The sequence below is a fragment of the Botryllus schlosseri genome, chromosome 4 (genome assembly GCF_051294905.1).
Source record: "Botryllus schlosseri isolate E-star chromosome 4, Bs_hap1, whole genome shotgun sequence".
Lineage (NCBI taxonomy): Eukaryota > Metazoa > Chordata > Ascidiacea > Stolidobranchia > Styelidae > Botryllus > Botryllus schlosseri.
The window spans coordinates 1,931,408-1,959,395 of NC_137239.1; the positions used below are offsets into that span (position 1 = coordinate 1,931,408).

The following is a 27,988-nucleotide window of genomic DNA, read 5'->3' on the forward strand; positions in this document are numbered from 1 at the left end:
CATCATAAATCCACATGTTGTATTTTTTTGTGTTGTGGTTCTTTTAAAGATAAGATTTTTGATATGCGACTCGTGCATGAAGCAGCTCTGCTCACCCCTGTACTATAGTAAAGTATTAGATGTGTAGTTAAATGTATATTTTGCCAGATTTTTTGTTTTATGACTCAGCGAAAATTTGTGGCTCAGCGAAGGTTTGAAGACTAACGTAAGTGCTTTGCGGGTCAGTAAAGGTTGTGAATCAGTGAACCACACACAAAAATAGCGCTGAGCACAATGATTTGTCATTGCTTGATGATCAGGTTCAATTCGAGAGTTCAATTGCTAATTTTGAAGCCTGTAGGGCCAACACTCGCATATTGCTAATACGCTATAAATGCATTAATATATAATCAGGTTAAACTTCCTTAAACAAAATGGCGAAACGCACTTGAAATCATGAAAGTGCTACAACCGCGAATCGCAGTTTGCCCGCCTCTGCTATAACTAGTAGTCTCAAGGGAATGATAACTGAAGTGAAGATGTTTCAGCTTTACTTAATAGTTCTATGTCAATTCCGCTCAGTAATTCGAATGTGACAAGCGACAGCTCATTCTGTTCAGAGATAAATTTGCAATATAACGTACATTTCGACCACATTATTTTTTATGCTTGGGAGATATCACCGCTATTTAGGGCTATACTTTCGCTGTGTGATCATATCGGGGTTGTTCAACGACGTAAGCTTTAAATATTATGAATATCATATACTTTATGCTAAATTAATGGACGGTTTATTCAACTCTCATTAATTTAGTATTCTAGAACCACTGAAGTCTCGTGGAATTACAAAATACCGTGCTTTGCAAACAATGTAAAAGAATAGAAGCGAAGTTAGCTTGGTTCCCTGGGGAACATCTATGCCTTTGCTAGGAATGTTCATCCAACGCTAAACGTTGCATAATGCGCAATGCTAATATATCCGAAAAGATGTACGGAGCTTGATGGAACAGGCAAGAGTAAGCTCAATTCGCTGCTTTTGATGCGATATTTCCGTGGTTTCTATCGGAAAACGGAGCTAAAAGTTCTGGTTGATATGCTGGTATGACGGTAAAATAACAATCCGTGACACAACAATACGTTAGCAAGAATTGGGCCTTGATACAGAACTGTGCAATCACTTCAGCAAATATTTCTACATTGGCATTAGTCCATGTTATCGGTATCGGAATCATCAGCCTCCTCGATAACAGTCTTGCTCCTGTTTTCTCCTTTATCGTCATCCTATAACATAAATGAATTGATTACTCTGAGCCAGCTTCAAACATTTCTTTGGTGAACGGGATACTATAGCTAGCTGTACACAATGTACATATAGTATGTTGTGTACCTATTAAAGTTGCGATGTCAAAACATTAAAACCAACGATACAATCAATTCATGTTGCTCTTAAATTATGTACAATGACTTCAAGATCGGACATTTTTCGCCAACTCCAAAGGTTAATGTACTGAGCTAAATCCTAAATCCATTACGACTCGTTGCGCTGATGCCGTGTACTTCCACATGAAGAATGCACTTTGGTCCGAGTTAAATGCACACCCTTTCAAGGGCATGTGACTTATGACACTGCCGGAATAATCGGTAACTTCAGCATCAACTTGCTGTTATTATATAATCGAAATTATTTTTGTTGCCGTTGGTTGTCATTGCCGGGGGACAAAAGTCACCGTTTCCACTCCCATTTTTGCATTGTACATTGCGACACCATACGTGCCGCTACATCTCATCAAAGTCGGATGAAAGCTATATGTAGCCTACCCCTGAGCTAAGTTATAAGTTACAAAATTTTCAATTTATTAAAAAAATTATATTAATTTTTGAATTTTGCCGTCATCCCTATGAAATTGTAAAAAGCAATGCATACCAAATTTGGCGCAATCCCAACCAGTAGAGGAGAAGTTTCAAAACCATAATTTTGTATCTCAACAATTTTACTTCTACACGTTGGAATTGAGCCAAATTTGCCATGCCTCCAGTTCGCCACTGAAATAGCCGGACCAGAATAGTCAGACCCAATGTTCCCTCTACTTTTTGACGAGTCTGCACAAACTCACCAACTCACTGCGCGGTCCCTTGGACAGCAGTGCGTAACGACTAAAAAATACATCGCTTCCGATTTTTTTTTGTGTGCAGCTTGAATTTTCTGTTCGCAGAGACCGTGTCAGCACTGCGCAATTGCGCATGTGTGCAGCTTAGAGGGGACATGGGTCAGGCCATTGCAATCTGAGCCCCCCACGCGGTACAAATGCGACCAGTGGAGGATAAACTTGCTTCCCGTGTTGAAATGTGAATTGAAAGGAGTTTGAAATGAGTGATTGATTATTTGCCCAAAAGTTTTGGTGACATTGGTTCCATCACTAAATCTGAGCAAGTGCAACGAGAGGATCAAAAATTTATGCAAGACCGACAATATTGACAAAATTAAATATTTACTATAAATTTTTTAAAAATTATATTGCGTCAAAGTTGCATTACGCGATTACAAAATAACTGAAAATATCATGAAGTTTGGGAACCACTGGTATGGTGTTCTGAAGATGAATGGTAGCAGAGCTTGAGGTAGCAACGATTCACTTACTGTCAAATAATATGATAAAGAGCACAGCTGTCACACAGACGTCTACTTCATAAACAAAATTGCCTTGCAAGCTCCAATAACAGTTAGAAATCCACCCACTTTAACTGTAATTGTTTGATTCTCGACCGTAGGATGAGCCACTTTACATGCTCCTTTAAAGATAATATAAGTAGATCAGGGGCGGCATTACAAAACAATGCAGCAAATCGCAATCTACGCCAGCGGTAACAATCTCTCTCGAATGCGATTACCGCAGTGTCAAAATTGGTATTTCAAAACATTCCAGATCCAACACAGAGTTTCACAATCAATGCACTTGTTTGTGATTTTGCCATGTCGGATCTCAGTAAAAGATGACTTCAAAGGAGGGCTTATAAGGCTATGTGGTCAGCAACAATTTGCAATTATGCTTTCACAAAAACGGAAATCAAAATACCATACCTCGGTAAAAATGCTCTCCGTTATTGAGGGTTTTGTAATTGCGATTGTAATATTAGTAACAACTTACGTTTAATAGACTTGTAAAGAGTCAAATTTTGAAAATTTCTTTTCTGTTCATTTTTGCTTTTTCGACCCTTCAGGCTGTAGAATTTCCATACATCCTTTACGGCTATGCTGGTCATATTTCTGGCAGTTGAAGACGATTGTTCACCCGGAATTCCATTTGAAGCATATACCTGTAGTACAAAATACAATTGATGATAGTGGTTTGTGCCAGAATGAAAAATAACTTCCATCAGTTCAGTTTATTATTAAATTTTAGGTACTCAATTTAGCCCAGCACTAACAAAGTTAGATGGACATCAATTAACTTGAAGGAAAGGTATTTGGGGTACTGCATAGCTTGTCTTGATCGCTGCCTTCCGAACAGTTGCGGCTTGGTGAAATCGACATATACCGTAATTTTCCATGTATAATGCGCAAAATTTTACCGATTTTTACCCTAAAATAGTGGGGTGCGTATTATACATGGGTACAGCAAGCCTTGGAAAAAAAATCCCTCGATCAAAAACTTGAAATCACACCTTTTTTCATGTTTGTTTAAATCGCGCATCAGCTCTAGCCATTGGGCCCCGTAATTCGTATTATAGAGTGTAACGCGGCGCCAAATAGAGAAATGTGTTGCCAATTAACGAAAAGCGAGTCGTCTTCAAAGCACGCGATATCTTGTTGAGTTGGTTTGCACCTGCAGTTTGTACGCGAGCGAAATCAGGTCGCTGATTGCTACAAGCGTGCGCGGCAATCCTTGTTGATTCGTCGCGTTAACGACAGGCCTCAACAATCGCATACACAAGAGGCCATGTGCGCAAGATATAATCGCTTGCGTAATCAGTCGGATCTCAAACAGGACTGGCGCGCCCGACATAACCGTTGGCCTGAGGTCCTGAGCAATCGCATCTGTAATTGTAATAGGCCTCGTGCGCAAGATGTCGTGTGTCGCTAGCCTGAATTATCGCGTCGCCGACCTTGCAGGCTTTGGCTACTATCTACTCTCGTTTAGAGACAATGCCGTTAATTGTATTATGATTAGCGATCATTATGTCACGATTGTTCGACAGTGACATCGCAAAACAGAACAACATCGCGTACTAAAACACAGCTATTCATGCACTGCGAATGCAGGGTGCGTACTATACATGGGTACAGGGTTTTCCCCAGAATATACACGTCATTTTAAGGGTGCGTATTATACATGGGGGCGCACTATATTCGGAAAATTACCGTATATATCGGTTTCGGCCAACATGAGGCCGTACTTTAGAGATGTGTAGATATCCCTGCAAGGTTTCCTCGCCATCGAGCTTTTTGGAGGCACACTTCGCAGAGTCACATGTTAGCCGAAATGTCATTGTCAACTTCTTGGTGTGTCGTGACGCGACGCCGAAATGCTGATCTTTGTAAATGAAGCGTTTCTTGGGGGGGGGGGGTGGGGAGAGGGTTACTCGTATTAATATCAAGAAGTCTGGCCACAATAAATCACACGAAGCACTAAGAAAATTTCAATGAAGTTTCCTAAATTATATAATTTACCTTAATTTACAAAATAACTTTGGACCACAATTCCAGCTAGGGCCTTCTCGAAGTGGAGGGTTTAGGGTGCGGCCCTGTGTTTAGTGTTCCTTACCGTCTTTGCATTTCCGATTTCGGAGGTATTTTTTGACATGCCCGTTTATCGTTCATGGAGGATGTCTCATAGTAAAAACGAGCTCTTATCGACTTGATTTACGAAATAGGCATTTCGAAACGTAGCCTATCACGAAACAATTTGAAGCACAGACCGTGTAATGCATGATGTGACAATGGCAACAAAGAAGGTTTGAACTAAATGGAAAGAGTGACTTATTGTGATTTAAATTGTTATGACATACTTTGCTACATTGGCTTTATGTTGAACGTGGATCACGCATGCGAGCTTGCGAGGGACGTAGGCTGCGTAACTGCGGTATATTTCCGTTCCGGCCCAGTTTATAAGCTTACGGTTTAATTTTCAAAAGTAGGTTTTGTGTTTTGAATTTCAAGAAATGGACACACGGGCCGCTCAGAATGGTTTGCGGGCCGCACTTTGGCCAAGTCTGAGTTAGATAGTCCGGCAAAGTTTGCTCTAATCAAGAAAATCATACCAGTTCAGACTTCTTGCAATCACAGTTAATCGAGTTCTTTTCCAGTTGTTCCAGATGAGATTTGACAGGGGTCTTCAATAAGATCTTTCAGCAAGATTGGGGTTGTGGTACTGTGTTTTTTTGAATCGGTGATGTGACCTTTACTGAGATTCATCATCTGGTTGATCTGCTTGGAGCTGAGGTCCATCATCTGGTTCATCTCTGACTTCAATTCTTTGATATCTTTACGCATCAAAGAAATTGAGTAGTCACTGTATGCAGATGTTGGAGTTGATGGTGTGCACGGAGCAGCTAAAAAATTATTTGAATATAAGAAAGCTGGATTAATCATATGTGATAATCTTACCATTACTTTGTAACAGGCCTCGTTGTTGACAGTCAGGATTTTTAAGTTCAACATTGCTTACAAATGAAGGAGCATCTAGAAAACAGAGCGACGCCATAACTCAAATTCGAGAATGAATCAAAGTGTTACGAGCTTACTGCATGGGATAGTTCCCTGCAACTGGCCGCTACATTCAATGTTGGAATCATGATGTTCTTGAACACTCTCCGCATGATGGCAAACTTCCATTGCAAGCATCATTGAACACAGCACCCTTGCTTGTCACACTTTTATTGCCAGAATCAGGAGATGGCCGCATTCTTAGAATTGGTATTAGCATGCCTTGTGTCTGAATACTTGGATTACTTTTCTTCTTTGAAGGAAACGCATCATCTACAAAGTATGAAAATTTATGTATGAATATTCTGTGTACAACATATTAGGCAGAATAACAGAGTATATACCGATACCTTGATCATCAGTTGAAACAGAATTATCCTAAAAATTTTTGGGCGGCTGACGTTTTCGTTTAGACTGTTGTCGTTCTTCATCTTCAGACAATGAAGAGGAGTGCAAGCTACTGTTGTCCACAACTTCCTTCATGTCACTATAAGCCTTCTCCCATACATCTAAAACAGATGGATAATATAGTTGGCAAGGTCCCAGATTTGTACACACTACTGGATTTTTAATAAGCACAACTATAGAATTACTCAAATTTGAAAACTCGCAACTAACGACAGGCGCTCTTTAGTTGTTTGGAAACTATTACGGCCTAGTATTTTTCCTAATGTGCATCTAGAACTAGAACTACGGTACGCCTACTGAAAAAACCGTTCGTTAGTTGTCCGTCAACTAACTAAATAAGCAGTCTGTACAAGTCTGCAATGATATTTGGTAGCCAAACCTTCACAAATTATGAGTTTATACTTACTGGATGAGCATTTGATCCGGATTTTCCACAAAGACCAATTGCCCTTGTCATGTTTTCGTGGCTTTTTGTTTTTCGCCTCATTAGTGGCCTTCTTTGCTTTCGTCTGTGCTTCCACTGTCATATTATATATCCGGGAACTATCAAGTCTTGGCTGAGCCCACAAGCGCCACACTACACAATTATAAACAAAAGTACAAAAACATTCAATCACAATGAATGATTTGAGCGACCACCATCTGATGATAATATATAATCCAGTACTGCCATAATAGCTTATGATATTCGCAAAAGTGCAAACCAAGTTCTATATACTTTGTGACATTATACCATACACCAGTGTTTCCCAACCCCGAGTCCGCGGACTCATTTGAGTCCGCGGAACGTCCTTGGTGAGTCCGCGAACACAGGAATTTTCAGTAACTTAATCGGCTCGGCACACTTTTACTTCCACTTCCGATCATCATCATCATCATTGGTTTATTAGCAATTTTATCAGTTCAATACACCACAAAAAATGCGATACAATGAATAGACAGGAAGATGTCGAAGCGACTTGGATTTGTCAATGGAATCGGACACCCACCTTGGCCTAGGCGTAGTAAAGAGGAGGCATGCACACTGAATGAAAGTAAAGAATACAGTATAGAAAAAGAAAGCGACAAGAAATAGGGCGGCATGTCATGGGAAGCGAGATCGATAGGTCAGTCGTGGTCCGGTAATCTTGATATGATTTCGGAACATGTAATTGACAGACCTACGGGTCTCGTTCACTTTCGGACCAAAGTCATTGCAGCCTTACGGAGAAAATAGCTTTTTGGTCCGAAAGTGAATGAGCCCCGTCCTGGTCCGGTTTCGTCCAATTCCGATTTGAGAATTAGGCTGAGTGATTTGCAAAATACCCATTTTGAAATGTTAGTAACTTTAATAGCTGTCATAGAAAATGAATCGATACCTCAAATATGTGACTGGCGCCACTCAAGTTCAATAGTGCTTTCAGAACTCTACATTCGTTGCAGTCGAATTTATTACCTCGGCGACTTTTCGGGTTTCCCTTATCAAGAATTAACGGCACCATAAAAAGGATAAAGAGTTTGTATACAATCTTTCAATATTCCATTAATATATTCCGCTAATTGTCTGTGTAACGTCTTCTGAGTATTGTATAATTTGATTCTCTATTATCCCTTTATTATGACTACCGGAGTACCGGTACAGCTGACTTTGGCCAGCTACCGTTCCTTTTTATCATTGCATTGTTACGTCATATCTTGCCAATTTGGATTTTGTTTGAATCTCTTTCTATATGCTTCTTATTGTGCCGTTACCTCTTGTTGATAAGGGGCATACGAAATTCCTGCAAGTTATTAAATTATACTGCAGTGAATGTAGTTTTGAAAGCAATATTAGAGATACCTCAATAAGCGATGTTTGGCCACGTATATTTCAAACGCAAGAACAACGAAACAGCACCACTACAAATTGATCAGCATTCCAAGCATTATTGGTTCTCCTGAGATTTTCTGTGTCTTGGGAAAACCAGTTGGTTGCAAGTATCACAGGCAAAACGGGTATGCTTTGCACATCTGTCGCATCATCCTGCTTTGATACCAATCACGCCAGGTATAAAACCCCAATTATCGCCAACTGGAATTTTTCAAAATGCCCTACATTTATGTTCGAGGTATAGCCTATTGCTGAAATTGTCATAAGCCATTTTATCACGGTCATAAACTCTACAATTTTGGTCGGATTCATTTGAATTTAGTACGACTGGACTCGGAATTTAATGCCGCGTGTTCACTATTAACAATTCACATACACAATATGCCAGGTATAAACCCCTGTGACAGCTCTTTATACACTACACACGTATGCGTGACCGTAACTGCCGTACACCAAACCCCCATAATTGAGGGAGGACCTCGAAGGGGGCCAAAATTATGCGTGAATTAACATAAATTATAGAGTGTTTTTTGAAAATTTATGCAACTTTTTAGAAAAATTATATCATTACATCATGTTCGGAAACGTCTCGCTCAGCTCGACCGATAAATCTGAATGCATGAGCAGAGATAGCATAAAAAATATACAGCTAGATGCAATCCCCGATCATGTTGACCGATTCAATCATGATTATGGAATATTTTCACGCCTCGCGCGGTTTATTCGAAACAAAACGACTGAATGAACGGTACAAAAATTTCGCCGAGAAGTAGCGGTAAAAACGTATCGGAGGGGGGTCTGGGGGTAAAGCCCGCCAGAAGTTAGGTTTAAGGCCTGTGTGGCCCATGACCAACGTTTTGTTACTGAGGGGGGCTGACGAAGTGCTGTTACGGTCCTGCACGTAGGCACATTGCACAGGTTTCCGGCGCGATATACGCTGAGTGCTGGTAATTGATTATGGCGACTTGTTCACTTACAGACTATTTGGGAAATTACAAATCGTAGGGACATGTGCTAATCACAGAAACAATCTATAGTTGTCTAATGTAAGTGGAACTCGAGATGTGGTCTGCATTACTGAATAGTTGCTTGAATTGCAAAGCCGACAGATGTGGAAAGACAGATTTAAAAAGCTTCCTTGACTCAATATTAGCTCATTTTTTGTTGATACCGTATTACACTCCCTTAGATAGAAAAGAAAAATTTTCTGTAATATATAGCTTGAGTCCGCGGGTATACTGGCGAGCTTGAGATGAGTCCGCGGGTAAAAAAGGTTGAGAACCACTGCCATACACCATAATACCTATGTTTCACATTAAGCATATATAAATTACCATGTACAGTTCAGTTTTCAGTAATCCTCTGAAGGAATATGGTTAGTTGAGCCTAAAAATACCACGATTAATTCCAGAACGCAATTAAACCAAACATTCAACTGTAGCTGTAAGCCGCCATTACGAGAGCGCTTTGTCTGCCAGAAATATATTTCGCGCCGAGACTTGTGTTCGCGTGGGAGAAATGGCCTCTCGTTTACACTCCGGAGCCGGAGTCGTATCGGGATTTCAGCGATACAGTACAGCCGGACTGGATGCGGATTCTGAATTTGTTTCGACAGTCGGATTTTAGCAAGATGCTTAATTATAATCCTAAATACTATATCATGATTTTGGCAGAAGTTTGTTGGACGCAGAACTGGAAATTCCTCAGCCGGATTTTGCGGACTTTCAAATTGCTACCTAGAGCTGGGCTAATATGACATTGAAGTTTAGCCTACAAAATCGCAAGAAACAGCGTGGCACTAGGTGAAACACTCGGTAGTATAGATAACTAAGGTAAACCTAAGGTAAACCTTAGTTATCTATACTCGGTAGTGACACTATAGGTGACTAAATCGCCCTAAGAGTAAAAATTCATTATAATCTACTGTACATTTATAAACGCCACTCTACCATAATAGGAAGCAATATTCGAATTTGATATTTCTCACAAATAGATTTTCAGCATTCGACAAAATTTAGCCAACAAAAAGTTGTGCTTCAGCACAAGGTATGCACGATAAAAAGATATATTCAAGTTGTGCTTTAGCACAAGGTATGCACAAGATGTGATTTGGACATGACTGGACAGGAAAAAGATATATTTAAGTTGTGCTTCAGCACAAGGTATGCACAAGATATGATTTGAACATGACTGGACAAGAAAAAGATATATTTAAGTTGTGCTTCAGCACAAGGTATGCACAAGATATGATTTGAACATGACTGGACAAGAAAAAGATATATTTAAGTTGTACTTCAGCACAAGGTATGCACAAGATATGATTTGAACATGAGCGGACAGGAAAAAGATATCCTGACAGGTTTAAAAGATATCTAGTGTTTGCTGGGTACTTCTTGATTTACACACAAAGCTGTCATACACATAATAATTCGGTATAGTTCCGTTATTGTGATGTTGAAGTCAATGTAATATAGATGATGAGTGAATGATGAGCGATGAGCGAATGTTCCTTATGATAGTTGATGAAATATTCAAAGACAGTCAAGAAAAGTAGGTAATTAAACACGCACGCTTATCAATGCATATTGAAAAGCTAGTTGACGGGAAGTGAATACCCTAGACAAGTTCAAACCTGTCTATATTGCATCATATTTGAGATAGCTTGTGCAATAGCCCTAAATAAAACAACATGCGGAGAGTTGATATCGCAATATATACGATTCCGAGACAATTGCTATTTGGAAAGGCTCCAATAGCATAGCATCAGCTTTCTAGAAACTTGCATTAACTCATTTTTATTAATCATTGAAATCATGTGGATTATAATAGTGAACGTCTTTTGTACAAGCTAATTATTTCATCAACTTAACTAAAAATTATTACGATATTCACAAAGCAACAATATTACTAGAATAATCAGTGGTAATGAAACAATAACAACACTAGAAAATGGCTAATCTCACGCAAAATCATAAGATATTTATATTATTAGGCAATTTTTTGATATTATTACTTTGGTTTGTGTCTCATTATTACTGTAAAATGATAGCATTTTGTAGTGCATACGCTAAGGTACTGCGATATTATCCATTAGCCAAGAATGTATTCAGTTAATTCCCAGTAGAGGCCAGCTGTTTCGAATATTTACCGTGAATTTGAATGTATCGTTGAGAATGTTCATTGTTCAATATTGGTTAGTGTCAGATCATAGCTTACAATCGAGTCACGATTAGTATGGCGATCATACAAATACATATGTTGCAAGTGGCATTGAGAGTCCGTGCTGTTGTATCATATGGATTTTGAAAGGAAATTGAGAGACACATCATATGTTTGCACGTACTACATAAAGGGATTAAGCTACAATATAGCGCTCGCGTTGAGTATAAGTGTGACGGTGGAGATATAGCGCCAGAAATTTCACAACGGGTTAACAAACACGGTAGCTGAAGCGTAGCCGATTGTATTCACAATATACATTTGAGTACACATCTAACACTTTACTATAGTACAGGGTGGACAGATCTGCTTCATGCGCGATCTGTATATCAAACAATCTTGTCTCAACACAAAATATACAATATACGAATTTATGACGTCACAATGAAGTCGTGAATATCGAATAAGGTTTATTATTGTGTAATGATACGATGCACCTTCATGAGGATTGCAAGGTGCTTAAATTTTGTGTAGTTCTAATTCTAATTAAACTTGGAGCTTGTACAAAAGATGTTCACCGTTATAAGCTACAATGATTTCAATGAATAATGGGAAAATATTATTATTAATTATTATTCCAAAGTTAAAACCAAAGTAATAATATTTAAAAAATATATATTTAATATTTAAAACATGTTTTTGTGCTTATAACAACGTAAGCTGATTATGTTCATCAAATTTCACGCAAAATCATAAGATATTTATGCGATATTATCCATTTGCCAAGAATGTATTCAGTTAATTCCCAGTAGAGGCCAGCTGTTTGGAATATTTACCGTGGATTTGAATGTATCGTTGAGAATGTTCATTGTTCAATATTGGTTAGTGTCAGATCATAGCTTACAATCGAGTCACGATTAGTATGGCGATCATACAAATACATATGTTGCAAGTGGCATTGAGAGTTCGTGCTGTTGTATCATATGGATTTTGAAAGGAAATTGTGAGACACATCATATGTTTGCACGTACTACATAAAGGGATTAAGCTACAATATAGCGCTCGCGTTGAGTATAAGTGTGGCGGTGGAGATATAGCGCCAGAAATTTCACAACGGGTTAACAAACACGGTAGCTGAAGCGTAGCCGATTGTATTCACAATATACATTTGAGTGCACATTTAACACTTTACTATAGTACTGGGTGGACAGATCTGCTTCATGCGCGATCTGTATATCAAACAATCTTGTCTCAACACAAAATATACAATATACGAATTTATGACGTCACAATGAAGTCTTGAATATCGAATGAAGTTTAATAATGTGTAATGATACGATGCACCTTCATGAGGATTGCAAGGTGCCTAAATTTTGTGTAGCTCTAATTCTAATTAAACTTGGAGCTTGTACAAAAGATGTTCACCGTTATAAACTACAATGATTTCAATGAATAATGGGAAAATATTATTAATAATTATTATTCCAAAGTTAAAACCGAAGTAATGTTATTTAAAAAATATATATTTAATATTTAAATCATGTATTTTGTGCTTATAACTACGTAAGCTGATTATTTTTATCAATAACACAAGATAATCGATAATTTAACTAAAAAAATCAATAGGATATTCAAAAAATAATGAGTGGTAAATTTTATTAATCATTGAAATCATGAAAATGTTTACGAACAATCGGGTGGTAATGACGCGACAAATGTGTAATTAGAACCGAACCGAAATGTGGTAATGACGCGATAAATTAGCGCGCGGGCGGGCGGTGCGACGCGACAATTTATTAATAGCGGCGCGGCGGTGTCGGCGGCGGATGATTACGTCATTATTGCCGGCTGAGATAACGTCATTTATCTCTCGTACTACACAATGGCGTAATGCAGTCCTAAGGCAATCATAATGACGTAATCATGACGTAATAAATATCTCAGCGTTACTGGACTGGAACTATGCCATCTCTCACACAACCAAAACCTCTCTCGTATTGGAACCACGCCCACATTGTTCTGCGTTCTGATTGGATAAGAGATGTCACGTGATAAAATACTCGACGCTGATTGGACCGGGTCAAATTGACCTCTCTTATACTACTTCTGCTTATCACTGTTTATACTGACCTCTTTTAATGGTGGCAAATCGAATGGTTAGTTTCTCATCCCCTTTCCAAGCCAAACTAATAAAGAAGTGCGATTCGTTGTTGTCGGAGCATGTGAATACGGAAGACAAAACTATAAAATTCGGTGAGATTTTTCTTTTTCGAATGAGAAAGGTCTGCTCTGCACAATATGTCGCGAAGCCAAAATAGCAAACGAACTTTGGGATGGTAAGGACACTGGACAGCATGGAGGTCAATAAATGGCATCCTTTACCAAAGTCATTATACCAACGGGTACGCCCGAAGACGCTTAATTATTATTTAGGGGTCCTACCTTTACCAACACGCCTCACTCGATCAGCTCTACCGGTAAATCTGATTACGTGAGCAGAGAGAGCATAAAAATTGATAGCAATATACCGATTCATTCATGAATTATAGAAAAGTTTCGCGCTTCGCGCGTTTAGACCGCAGACCCGCAAGACGGACACCCAATGCAGACCACAAGTAGCGGCCAAAAGCGAAGAGCCCGAGGGGGAGTCTGGGGACGAAGCCCCCCAGAAGTTAGGTTTATCACCCCATGTGGGGCCTGGTTGCGCACTGTTATCCAAGGGCCTGCGCAGTGAGTTGGCGTGTTTGCGCAGACCCGTGAAAAATTAGAGGGTACACAGACTACTAGGCAGCAGCTGCTGCTGAGGGTACCTGAGCATTTCACACCGTCAAACACCTGCAATCATTCCTCTACAACGATTGCACATCGCAATTGTTCAAAGCAATTTTCCTCGATTCCAACATCGCAAAGAAGTTTGCTTCGTCCAGGACCAAGACTACAAGCATTGTTACTGGAGCTCTTGCTCCATAAGCTCAAAAAATGAATTTGTCTAAACTTGATGTAGCATACAGCGTTTTTCCATCTTGGTTGACGCCTCTAGTCATAACGAGGTGAAGAAGTTTGGTTTATCACCCTGTGGGGACCACAGACTAATGTGTTTTTTTGGGTGGGGCTGACGAAGTGCTGTTTCGGCCCTAAGTGAAGAAAAACCTAGACCCGCGCTGTCGTGAGATCCATATGAAGCATATTCTAATAACAAGGAGTTGCAAGAGCAGGTTGTTTCTTCGAAACGTATGTAATGTGATATGCCACGGCTCATATAAATTAGGGTTACCATACGTCCTCTTTTAAGAGGATTTGTCCTCTTTTTTGACTTTTGACTTTTATGAAAGTGTCCTCGGAGGACGCCCTTTTGTCCTCTTTTTTGAGATTTTGTCCTCTTTTTTGAAAATTTAGGTCAGATTTAGAGCAAATTGCGAGTGATATGCCGTAAATTAGCACAGAAGTGACGCTCTTGCGGGTATTTCGAAGTGAAAAACGGTGATTTTAGCTCTGAGCGGAAATACGACCTTTTTTTTAGTCATCCACCTAGCAATGGGGAGAGAAAAACGGTATTTTGGGCTCTGATCGGAAAGATGACCTTTTTTTTAGTCAACCGATCACAAAGTGGGAAAAATGCGCCGGTTTTTGAGGATTCTTCTCCGGTTTTGCAAGTCTCAAATTTCTGAAAAAGTGTCCTCTTTTTAGATATCCAAATATCGTAAGCCTAATTTAAATACAAAGTATGAACAAAATCGCTTTTAATTGTAATCTAATTTTTCGACTGTCCTTATTTTTGGGTCCATGTCGATGGCAACCCTGTCGATAACACTAGGCAACAATTTTGAACGAAAAATTTGTTGACTTTTATTTTGCAAAATCGGTATGGTGATTGCAATAATGCCGCTGGTCTTCTTCTATCACGTCAAGTTTTTGCTCTACGGAATATGCCTAAAATATGCAAATTTTCACAAATTTAACATATTACTTTTCCAAAACATATAGAATTCCACACTTTTATCGTATAATAAGTTATAAAGCCAAGGTGTCAATTCAATTATTCGGAAAAATGTACTGATATCGATATAGGCCGATGCTTTCACCCTTTCTGGTTAGAGGATGCAATCATCCGAAGATATTTTAGACACATATTTGATGCAAACTGCAGGATATGGCAAGAAAGATTAACATTACATTCACCATCAGCTATAGGTCCAATGCCCAATTAAGCATATCCATTGTAACTCGAATCTCCTATAATCTCGATAATATAAATAACGATGAAGATCTTAGTGATGGCAGGCCTAATCATGAAAATTTTGAAATCGAAGATGATTCACCACGTTGAGTAGTCTATCAACACAAGTTAAATGATCTGAAATAGTCTTTGGGACTCGGAAGAGAAATATGCGGAACTTTAAGCATCGTTTAAGCACTTTCGACGTTTTCATCGACTACTTTCGGTAGATTTTTGTATTGCCGTGATTCATAGCATTGGCCAAATACTGCTACCAAGGGTTGTTGGAGGTGATAGGAATCCCGATTTACAACTCAGTGAATGACAAATGTCGATATTGGTTGCTCAAAAAGGATCCTAAAGTGTGACATCTTCCAAAATGGCAACGTAACAATAATTGCACACTCAGTTAGTCTTCGTGAATTATACGGAAACAATTAATTGTTGGAACATAACAAGCAAGATCGGGATAGGATCCTATGTGTCAGCTTTGAAATATTATGTTTTCTTGGTGGTCAGAAAATAAGAATGCACATGCGACCCTGACTAATGCGGCACTGCCATATGCTTATGTCGGACAGCAGGCAATAAAAAATATAATGTGACTAATATCCCAAAAAACCTTTGGCGAGGTCTCACCTATTACATTTGTGAAACTGTGATCTATGTGATATATATTTCAGGAAAACTCGCACAGGCAAAAAATTCAAAAGTTCATTTCTGCTACTGAATCTTTCCCTCGCTCTTCTTGGACTCAATATCACCATACTCGTCAGCGAAATGCCGTCCGTTGTATATGAGGAAGATTCATGTCGGTCGATAGCAGTCTTTCTGCATGCATTTCTACTTGCCTCGTGCGCGTGGATGAATTGCGAGGCAGTGATGCTAATTCTAGCGGTGGTCAAGGTAAATGGCATCATTGTTATAGCTTGACTCGGGTCGAGTCAAGTCACTCGATTTTTGTAGGTACGTCGAAAACTACATATTATAAAATAATTCGTACGTAACTTCATGAATATCCATCAGGAAGCAATGAAAACGATTGATGTCATATCTTCATATACTTGAATATTTGAACTGTGTGAAGATGACTTACGGCTCCATCTCGCTACGTCCCTGTCAGAGTTAACCAATGTCCTAGGTGAAGTAAATACGAAATTTCAAAACTATTCATCATCACTACTTTTGTAATTCGTTATTGATGCTTGCTTTGGAGCAAGGCAACGGGTCAATCGGGATTGTCTTCAGCAAAAGCTCCCAACCTCTTTTTCTATGTGTGTACATCATATTCACCCAATTTTTAAACCTTCAGATTTCATGGTTTCATTACCTCATATATCAGAATTGAAAAGTAAATACATTTTTGACAACCACACTCCTGCTTAAAGCTTTCATCGCATTCGGGGTGACACAGCCATTGCACAAATTGTGAAAAAATATTATTGCTAAATCCAAAAGTAAAACAAAGAAAGTAAACTAAAATCAAGAATTATCTCATTACCTCACTCCTGTTTCTGCGCGGCAGTCCGAATCTTGCGCTGCTGATTATAGGCGCAGAAGCCTGTCTATGGGGTTATCTACGGATGCTAATCGTTGTAATTCATACACGTGATCCATGACTTTAATAACACAATAGCACGCCCAACTTGATGATGATAGCTGACACTTAGCACAGCAACAGCAACAGCAACATACAGCCAGCGAACGTAACAGAATCAAGATAAACGTAACTAATGTAAGATCTACAATTAATTTTGCGTCAACGTAAATAACCAATGAATGGTGGTTCGCAGACGCTTTATATAGCGTTAAGAACAGCCTATATGAAAAGGCGTGATTACAAATGATTACTAAAATCAGGATTAACTAATGAAATGCGCAAGCGCAAACACTCCCCCATTTGACTGATCCCAGTCAACAGAATTATCAATGTATTGCACGTTCAAAATGAGTCGACTACTCCAATCACCATTCACATGGGCAAAGTGAAATAGTACAATAACCAACATACTAGAAGCTACTGAACCTCCGATCCAAATACGATCTATATATCACCATAAATAGTTGAGATGCGTTCACCACCTCTACAAGCGACGGGAATGAATCACTTTTTAAATGGTAGGGTGGCGTTCGACAGCTCTACAGGTGAGGAGAATAAATCATTTGGAATAATAGGGAAACGTTAAGCAACTCTACACGACGTGATGAGAATATATCACTTTGAATTGGTACAGAGGCGTTCAGCATCTCTACAAGCGACGAGAATAAATCACTATGAATGAGCGCAGACAATCGAACGCGACTCCAACTTGTACTTTCACTTAGGCGCGTGATGATGACTCTCGATGTCGTATGAATCGTATCACAATCTGGAAAATTCTTCAACATAGGAGAAGTCGAAATAATCTTAGAGGCGTCCCCGCAACGTGTAATAGCTCGAAATGAATATTTCGGAATCACAACAATATTACCGGCATTGCTCGGTAGAAATTCTTCAAATAGCCGAATTCTCCTTTCGATGCGAGGTGCCTGACACAAGTCTAACCCACGATGTAGGTCAATACTATGAGGGAACGGTAGCGAGGGCGAATCTGAAGATACTGCGCAGATGAACGAATGTCTGCAAAGAAATTGTTCCGTCTCGACCCTCTGCTGCCTTGAATGCCAATCCGCTTCATCGTCAGGTGCCGTTCTCGATCATCTCCAAGAGGCCGTTTCAATCTTACGCACCCAACGTTTGTACATCTTTGTCGGCAACTGTGACTCAAGCACCCGAGTGAATATGGTCCCTGGTGATATCATCTGGAGAGAGAAGAATATACTCTCCATGCAGTTGCGCTGCTATCTTTGCAAGGATCCTGAATGTGGCAGCCATGCAATCAATGCGACTTTCAGACAAACGGAGAATGCTGTAGACAAGATCAGTTGTTTCGACGAGGCACTCCGATGTTAATGAGTGCCGATTTAGCAGGCGTCGAACCCTGTCTGCTTCGCTGAATCTGCTACCTCGGACTCGGTAACCTTGCGTATCAGTCTTGTATTTCAACAGAATCAAGCAATCCAAATCGAATATTAACCAATGTGATCTTCGGAATTGTCTTAAGAATATCAACATAATGATACATTACAAGAGAGTGGGATTCACAATAGTGCTCGCTTGGCCGTTGCTCGGTGGTATGGAGCCCGGGACAACGGTAACGAGGCAATTTATACACTACCGAAAAGATAATTAAAGAGTAATCAAACAATCAAAATCACTAAAAAGCGTACAAATCAATTAGTAGAAACAATTCGCAATACGGTTGTCTGGAATCAATTAGCCAGGGAGTCTGGAAGCGATACGCATTGAAGCGAGTTCAAGCTCATGACTCTCCTCGGCTCGGGCGCAGGCATTCAGTCTACATTCAGGACTCTGCTGCCCGTCCTGGGTTGATCGCCTCTGCTTCGCATCGAATCTGCTACGTCTTATGGTGTAACAAAGTTGAATGCTGTCAGCGACGCCTCTACGAAGTTTTGCGACAGTAGTTAGTATGATCGGTCGTGAGCGGCTATTGGTTCTTATGGGTGCGGCGGTGATGTGCCTGAAAACTCGTGTTGGTGATGGCACCCTTTAGACCCCCCCTTCCGCTGGTGAGGTGCCATGTGTTCTTATGGACGCGGCGGTGACTCGTACTTTCAGGTATAGGCAGCGTCGGTGATGTGCCATGAAAACTCGTGTTGGTGAGTCGTACTTTCAGGTTTTGGCTGCGGCGATGACTCGTATTGAAAACTCGTGTTGGTGACTCGCACTTTCAGGTATGTGCTGTGGCGATGACCTGCCATGGATTGTTTGGTAGTGAACTAACGTTGTGGATATAGGCCGCGGCGATGATGTGCCTGCCATGTATTCTTACGCGGTCTCTGGTGATTCTGTATGTGTTGTTATGGGCGCGGTCGTGAATCGCCCTTTCGGGTATAGGTATCTCTAGATCGGTGTTGAATATGTATCAAGTAAAGAGTCACGTGATTGATCCTTAGTTAATGTGTATATCGCAAATTAATATATATGACCGATTCGAGTTATTCCCAGCGTTTATGGTGATTACGACATCAATATATCGTTATTCTTATGGCGGGGGTGGCATGCGGCTATTGTGTTTTATGGATGCGGCGGTGATTCGTACTTTCGGGTATAGACTGCGGGCGGCATGTCGTACTTTTAGCAAAAAAGGGTGTGAAATAGTTTTCTAAATCTAGGAATCACTTGCTTGGTAATATTTTGGTAATTAGTGTGCCACAGAGCCGGCGTAGACGGTGATTCAAATACCAACAATAGCCGCGTTCGCATACTAACACTTCAAAAAGGTGTGAAATATTTGTAAAATCCTACGATCGCCCACAAGATAACACCTCAGACACAGTCATCTTTCACGACTTGGTGTCATAGCCATACCGATCGCTCACGCGGTGAAATTTTAGTAATCAGTTTGTCACAGAACTTGATTTCGCTGGTAAGATTTAATAAGTAACGAATAACAGACCGCCAGTGTCGGTAACTTGAAGAGCGACAAATTGTCACTTATTTCCGCTCTAACCCTAATCCTTTGTGAAGTGAACGCTTATGCAAAAGGGTGTGATATAATTTTAAAATCCAACGACCACTCACCGGATAATGCTTCAGACATAGCAATCCCTCATGCCCGCTCGCAAGGTAATATTTTGGTTATTAGTTTGTCACAGAACCGTCGCAGACGGTGATTCGAAAACCAACAATTTGTCACTTGCCCGCGATCGCTATATGATTCACGCCTCCGGAATAGTGGCTGACTTTAGTTGCGTGATAAGATCCATGAAAATATTCAATCAATGCGTTAGTTTGTCAACTTGAAATGAAACTCACTACACAAATCAAGTTGAATCGTATTTGAATGTATTGATTCGACCCAACTCAAATCCTTTGACAAATCCTAATAACGCGATCTGTTGAATCGAACGTAACCTGAATATTACTGACGCCGGCTTTCAGCCACATCGAATTATTCGCGCATTCCGCGTCGCTGTTTCACGCCTATAGAATCAATACCAACTAACTCAATGAGAATCAGGAATCACAAGTATACAATAATTGTATTTAATACTGAGAAATCAAACGCTTAACAAAAACACGCAACTAATCATTTGCCAACTCTAGCATTGCCAAAAAAATTCAGGCATTGTTGATTGAAAATCCTTGAATCCTTATTATCAAAAAATGTTATAGTGTGGTGTCGGAATCCATTCCCGGGATGTACTAAAGGTAAATCTAAATAATCCAGAATGAAATATTTGGACTTTGACATTGTGTGAATTGAAATATGTTTGACAAACATGACTACCAACTTTCACCCAGTCACATTTCGAGATTATACACACATTGATTTGAAACAAGTCATGAAACATTACAACTCTATTCGCGACCTGTCTTTACGTTTGTCAAAGAGAGTTTCAGTAATTACTATCGCGATATTTTAATGTGTTACTACACACAATAGAATCAATCAATGAAATATCACCGTTGTTGTAAACATTTCCAACTTGACAACCGCTTGCACATAACACGATCGAGTTGCAATGCGATGAATCGGAATATTTCAACCTACTTTGTCATATCGCGATTTGAAGTAGGATTGCCAGACAAGCTGGGTAAACTTTCACTCCACTGCGTTTCAGATTAATTTATTCACACGATCACCATCTCGCTGTCTTCACACTTACACGATCGCGTACTGTTCCCACTCGCAACTTCGGTACGATATTTCAACTTGTCACAATAACTGATTATTCACATGTTGATTTGAAACAAAAGAAGCCTAGAACAAGTTATCTGGGTATTTTTTCGTCACAATTGAGTTAATGGAAATAGTATTACGCCTTGAAATTTTAACATCTCACCATACTCAAAAGAGTCAATCATGAAAACCTTGTCAAGTAAATCCGTTTGTAACTTGGCCAACCAACTAGACAGTTCCCGTACAGAAAGAAGACAAGATTACGCGAGTACATACAATCGCTACAATCTAAAATCCGTTGCAAGTTCGGTTGTAGTCATATACCGCCAAATCGTCTTTTTTGTTCAACTGTAAAAGTCGTTACTATTCTGTAAGATAAAGTAATTACTACTCGGTATATTTTACAAACCAAAGTAAATACTACTCGGTGGACGGTTTGAGATTAACATATTACATTTGAGTATACGAGATTTGAATGTCTGACCTACGTAGTTGAGAATTCATTTCTTACAATCGAACGCAGGCGTTATATTGAAAATTTTCACGATGTAAACATATGAATTGACACATTGATTTTGACATATGAGATTTTGTAATAGTCGATCATGACTTGATTATTAAATTATGACATTATTAGACCAGGGTTGTGTTGAAGGTTATTACGATACCAACAAACTTTTCAGAAACATTGTTATTGACATATCGATTTGTGAAACTAGATTAACATATCTGAAATGTTTTGATTGGGAAGATTAAGCCGTGTTCGTAAAAACCACGCAGCGTATTGTGGATATCAGGAAATATTTTACAAATGTAATTGTATCCACTAACCAAGACTAAAGATGAAACAACAATTTCCTTTGTTGAACAATAACCGGTACAATACTTTATCATCGTAATCTGCGGTGAGAATTGAAACACTTTCGCACATTACCCGGTGTCAAGATATCACACTAGGTGAATTGACATACCGCCGCTTGATTAATATCTAATCCGTTCGCACCATTTCACATACTTTGATCATTACAAAAGTAAATTGGAATATGTTTGCTAGATGCATTCAATTCAGTTAGAAATGTCTGGTGCACAACAATCGTAATATCAAGGAAGTACTTGCTACACTGTAATTCACTTAACGTGTTTTGCATTGTTGTTCATTTGTTGTATTGATTGTTTTTGAACCCCCAAATAATAATTCCCGACATGAAACCAAACCGCTGAAAGTCGTTACCATCACAACGAAACAATTTGTGCGATGTTTGCCAAATGTATCCTATAGTTAGGTGTACTAGAATTATTTGTCTAACACATACACCGACAATGCAATCGAAAATTTTTCCGTTGTCATTCTCTAAAGTAAATGTCATCACAATTTTCTGTCACTAAAAGACGTTACTTGTATGTGATTGAATCCCTAACAATTATCTCACTAAACCGAACTCCAAAGAAATTTTACTCACTCGACGGATATGAAACAGCGTCGCTTAATCGGTCTATATCGTTTTTCTAAAGGTAAATCATATCCATCCAATAGAAAACAATTTTCACTAGCTTGGTAACGAAACCGAAGTCTTCATTCGATATTTTGTTTGTGTCAAATAATTTGCAATAAACACACTGGAGTGGTTGAGCTTTACATCATCAGACTGTGATCTGTAAATCAAGCTTACATCCGATTTGTAACTGTATTGTTTACCTAGCCGAGTTGTATGCACAGTTTGATATTTTTGTCATTTAGTGATTGCTGAACATACCACTTCGAATCACTCCATTGATCGTAATTTCCATCATCGTGATAATCGAAGTACATTTGTTTCGAGTTCATAACAACCGACTATGACATGATAAATTATTGACAAGTTCTGCTTAGAAGATTGGTTGCATACCACGAAAAATAATATACAACTCATATTGATAGTGTTACTCCATTCATCGGTATTTTTTCCGTTGTCGATTTTCAAACGAGTAAAATTTATTACTTGAGTTGTTCTGCTTACTATATTTACATGTAAACTCACCCATCTTTCAACAACAAACAATGATAAAAAGTATGCAATCAAACACAACAAATTTTACTGTAGGGCACTAATTATTATCCCACATTACTCATTTCTTACCGAAGACATATGAAATATATTCATCTTACACGAAAATACTCGATATTCTCATGCTACCAACCTGTACAATGATTGTTGGTGCTTTCAAACTGTTTCGATACCTCAAGAACTTTATTGTATGAATGGTTGTTCAATGTTCATGTATCTTAATAATCAAGTAGTTCAACACAGAACTAGTACTAACAGAAACACCAGAGTTGTTTACACAAAAGTTTGTATGTGTAGAGTATGCGAATACCATGTGTAAGTCCAGGGCAATTGCGGTATCCATCCGAGTTTAGTTAACACAATATACGACACCGAGGTCACCTCATCTTTCGTAAGACAACAAACCAACCAAGGCTTCAGGATATGTCCATGTCATAGCAATACATCAGCTACTCCAACAACAGAGTACATATGTTTTCTAGTTACGGGGCTTACATCTTACACACAAATCAATCTACTTTGCTAATGAAAAGTGCTGAGTCATCACATGGTTGTCCTCACAACAATACAACTAAAACATACTATCATACAAAATGGTCGTTATAGTTTGCACACCAACGGTACATCGTACAAGTAGCAAGTCTCGAGAATCCAGTTATTCAAAAAAACGTGAAAGTGTTTCTACACCAAGTCGGTATGTTGACGAAAGCATATATTGTAATATCATGATCGATTTGCATTCGTTGGTCACAAAATGTCACTCCTCTAAATAATTATTTTTCACTCAAACACAAAAGCATACTTGTCGCCATTCGTTTTCATCTAGCACGAGTTCAATAAACTTACTTACTACGACATGAATTGGTATTTTTATGTTGTGTAAATAGGTAATAATTAATTTTAGTAACACTATACCAACATCATCGAGTTGTGCGAATAGATTTACATGTGGTGTTATGGTTTTAATCGAAGTACACAGCACGGTCTAATGTAGAGCCATCTCTATTGTACAGCAACTCGGTAATCGAAATGCACGCATTAACATTTAAACAGCGATCTTGTTTCGTCACGCGAAAAATATGTTCACTATCGCGATACTCTGTACAGGGAGTGCAAATCCTTTTCACACTCGTAATAGTATACCAACGGCTACCGGCGACAACGTTTAACAATACCAATGACACTAAACATACGATACCTACCCAAGTAAAATTACCATTTCACCTGGAGGCCAGCCGTTACCTGAGTATAAAAAACCATTATTCTTTGGAGATTTATCGTTTAATCAGAGTAACAAAACATTTTCACTTGGGGGTCTATCGTTTCCTTGGGTAACAAACCTTTTTCACTTGGAAATATATTTTTTCTCTGGGTAACAAACCTTTTTCACTTGGAAATATATTTTTTCCCTGAGCAACAAACCATTTTCACTTGGAAAGATATTTTTTCCCTGAGCAACAAACCATTTTCACTTGGAAAGATATTTTTTCCCTGAGCAACAAACCATTTTCACTTAGTGGGTCGTCGTTTACCTGCGTAAAAATATCATCTTCCTTTGGAGATCTGGCGTTTACCAAGTGTAACAATACATTTTCTCTTGGTCATCTTGCTTTTCCTAGAGTAACAAAACCATTTTCATTTTGAAATCTGACAAACACACCTGACAATTTGGTATTTGTTGTATTGACGATAGTTTGAAATAGATTACAACGAACAGTGGCGGAAATATACACGGACTACCGGTTTCAGAGTATACCCCCATCAGTCGTATCACATCAATATCATCGGTCAACCACATACAATATGCTCTTGTACACCGAAATGCATGTTTTGGAAAATTGGACAATAGGCTTCGATAGTTCTGTGATGTCCGGGTTCGTGCTTTGGATTTTCCAGAGTCATAATGTCTGAATAAAACACCTTCTCGACGATGGTTGGTATGTGGATAACGGTGTTCGGAAAACGGTTGGATTTATGTCACCCATCGCGATAACAATTCCAGGTCGAGTTTTCCCCCGCATGTTTACTATATTGTGTCTTTATTGGTCAATTTATGTCTCCACATTCAGTTTGAAATCGGAAACCCTGATAAAGTATGTAACCGGATCCGGATATCAACTCTGAATCGATAAACCAATGAACAATATTCAAAGTAAACATGTTACACCTTGTGTTTCCACGAAAAAATACCATCCAGACATACGTCGCGCTTGTTTGCCCACACCAGTATACGCGTAAATGGAGGTGTGTGACATTGCGTGCAATGTGTTGGTATACAAACATCGGGGAGTAATCCTTCGATCCACAGACATTATCATAGCCGGTAATTTTGATGCAGATCGAATGTCATCAAGCACACCCGATAACAATGAGTTTTCAGGCACATCATCGCCGCGGCCTATATCCACAACGTTAGTTCACTACCAAACAATCCATGGCAGGTCATCGCCACAGCACATACCTGAAAGTACGAGTCACCAACACGAGTTTTCAATACGAGTCATCGCCGCAGCCTATACATTAAAGAACGACTCACCATCACGAGTTTTTACGGCACATCACCGACGCAGCCTATACCTGAAAGTACGAGTCACCGCCGCGTCCATAAGAACACATGGCACCTCACCAGCGGAAGGGGGGGTCTAAAGGGTGCCATCACCAACACGAGTTTTCAGGCACATCACCGCCGCACCCATAAGAACCAATAGCCGCTCACGACCGATCATACTAACTACTCACGACTCTCCCGACAACTAGATCTGTCATCAAGCACTCAAGTAAAACGTTCACGTTGGAGCCGCATTCGATTCTCCGTCTCACCAACATTCTCGACACTTGTAGAGCTACCGGACGCCTACCTACTATTCAAGGTGATTTATTCTCGTCACTAGCAGATTTGCTGGATGCCTCTGTACGATTGAATGTGATCTATTCTTATCACTAGTATAGATTTACTGAATGCTTCTCTGCCATTTTATGTGATTGTTTCTCGCCTGTATGGTTGGTGAACGCTGCTTCACCATTCAAAGTGATTTATTGAACGTTCGTGTTATCGGAGGTTATAGCTTCTGATGCGAAAGATATTTGCCATTTAACTATGCCCTTGTGTATTGACATGACTCGGCAGTTCTGAACATTTGTACAGCTGCTGGACGCCTCTCTACAATTTAAAGGTGACTTATTCTCATCACTAGCAGAGTTGCTGGACGCCTCAGTATGATTGAATGTGATTTTATTCTGATCACTGATATAGATTTGCTGAACGCCTCTGCCATTTTAATGTGACTTGTTCTCGCCAGTAGGGTTGCTGAACGCTGCTTTACCATTTTAAGTGATTTTTCGAACGTCCGTACGATCCAATACGATGGACATTTTTCATTTATCTTTCCCTTCAATTACTGAAATGATTATTACTCTGGCATTAGTCGGGATGGAATCGTCCGTACGCCGTTAGACCACATTTCTCTGACCGAGTCGCTTATCTTGATGACTTCAATCGAACTATTCTTTGTTTCGAAATTGACTGGACGTGATATGCAGACTCAATTGACATTCCTTTTCACTCTAAATCCCATGGTTCTCGGACGATGTTAAACCACCACGCAGGAACGTTTGATTCCGAATTTATGTGGTCAAGGGTTATATTGGTGTACGCTTCCCGAGTATTAACTGCTCTGAACGGAACTTCCCGAGTATTAACTGCTCTGAACGGAACGTGAACTGAGTACATTTACTCCATTGGTGCAATTCTGTTGACTGGGTTCAGTCAAATGGGGGAGTGTTTGCGATTGCTCGTTTTTTTTTCTGTCCTTTATTTGATAACGTTTTTAGAGGAATCAGTTCGTCCTTCAACTGTCCTTATTTGTATTTCGTGTTTCTACTAATTGATTTGTACGCTTTTTAGTGATTTTGATTGTTTGATTACTCTTTAATTAACTTTTCGGTAGTGTATAAATTGCCCTCGTTACCGTTGTCCCGGGCTCTATACCATCGAGCAACGGACGAGCGAGCACTATTGCGAATCCCACTCTCTTGTAATGTATCATTATGTTGATATTCTTAAGGCAATTCCGAAGATCAGATTGGTTAATATTCGATTTGGATTGCTTGATTCTGTTGAAATACAAGACTGATAGGCAAGGTTATCGAGTCCGAGGTAGCAGATTCAGCGAAGCAGACAGGGTTCGACGCCTGCTAAATCGGCACTCATTAACATCAGAGTGCCGCGTCGAAACAACTCCTGTTAATATTATTTTCTAATCTATTTTTTTTATTATAATGGAGTAGATGTAGAGATGATAGAGTTTTTTTGTGGCCCCATGAAAAAGACTTATTGCCGCTCGATAAGTTCATGGCCCCGGTTTCAATCCCCGGTGTAGAGTGAACGGTAATGTATATTTTCAGCCTATCTACACAGCGCAGCGCCTGACAGATGTGAGGGTCGTTGTAGCGTCCATATCTTGGGGCTGGGTTATGCCGGCGATATTCGTCAGCATCGTTGCTCTCTACGATATGCATACTGACGATATCAGTGTATATGAAAATCCTCAGGAAGATGAATCCGTTATAACGTGAGTCCGAAATGCGATGATGAACTTTATTTAGCATTGCAATTCATTGATATTATTTCGCAATATTCAGATGTTGGATCCATCCTGACCACATCAACCTGGCCTATATTCCGACTGCCATAATGATCGGTGTCAATCTCATTGTATATGCCATCCTGACGTATCAACTATGCCTTAAGCAAAACGCAAAGCTGGTAAGTCCATGGCTATGAATAAAATTGTTGATGTTGTATTGCTGTTATATGGTTATTAAAAAGATCTTGCTTGGTTTAACACCTTATTTAACGTCCGCTTGTTGTTATTCTCAATG

At 39.4% G+C, this 27,988-nt stretch overlaps 2 protein-coding genes across 5 annotated transcripts in view; one reads left to right on the plus strand and one right to left on the minus strand.

The window, feature by feature from the left end:
* The window catches only part of LOC145437845 (adhesion G-protein coupled receptor G7-like), a 449,423-nt gene that overhangs the window by 257,416 nt on the left and 164,019 nt on the right, over positions 1–27,988 (plus strand). The window contains exons 18-20 of one of the 2 annotated variants that reach the window (XM_080315184.1): positions 15,999–16,221; positions 27,512–27,678; positions 27,749–27,872. The exons of the other annotated variant lie outside the window; for it this stretch is intronic. Coding sequence (XP_080171310.1) covers positions 15,999–16,221; positions 27,512–27,678; positions 27,749–27,872 — 514 coding nt within the window. The remainder of the gene's footprint in view (positions 1–15,998; positions 16,222–27,511; positions 27,679–27,748; positions 27,873–27,988) is intronic. 2 annotated transcript variants of the gene reach the window in all.
* On the minus strand, positions 1,087–6,814 carry LOC145436834 (uncharacterized). Of its 3 annotated transcripts, XR_013914431.1 has the most exons (8): positions 6,498–6,813; positions 6,034–6,192; positions 5,722–5,956; positions 5,585–5,659; positions 5,239–5,529; positions 3,126–3,294; positions 2,681–2,769; positions 1,087–1,260 (listed from the first exon to the last, which is right to left on the minus strand). XR_013914431.1 is itself a non-coding variant. In XM_080314048.1 (4 exons), exons 2-4 carry the CDS (start codon positions 3,238–3,240, stop codon positions 1,183–1,185), a joined length of 282 nt encoding a protein of 93 aa, XP_080170174.1. In that variant the 5' UTR covers positions 3,241–3,294; positions 5,239–5,391; the 3' UTR covers positions 1,087–1,182. The 3 variants fall into 3 exon arrangements, 1 of the variants encoding a protein (XP_080170174.1); XR_013914432.1 differs by lacking the exon at positions 6,034–6,192 and having other exon boundaries at positions 6,498–6,814; XM_080314048.1 differs by lacking the exons at positions 5,585–5,659; positions 5,722–5,956; positions 6,034–6,192; positions 6,498–6,813 and having other exon boundaries at positions 5,239–5,391.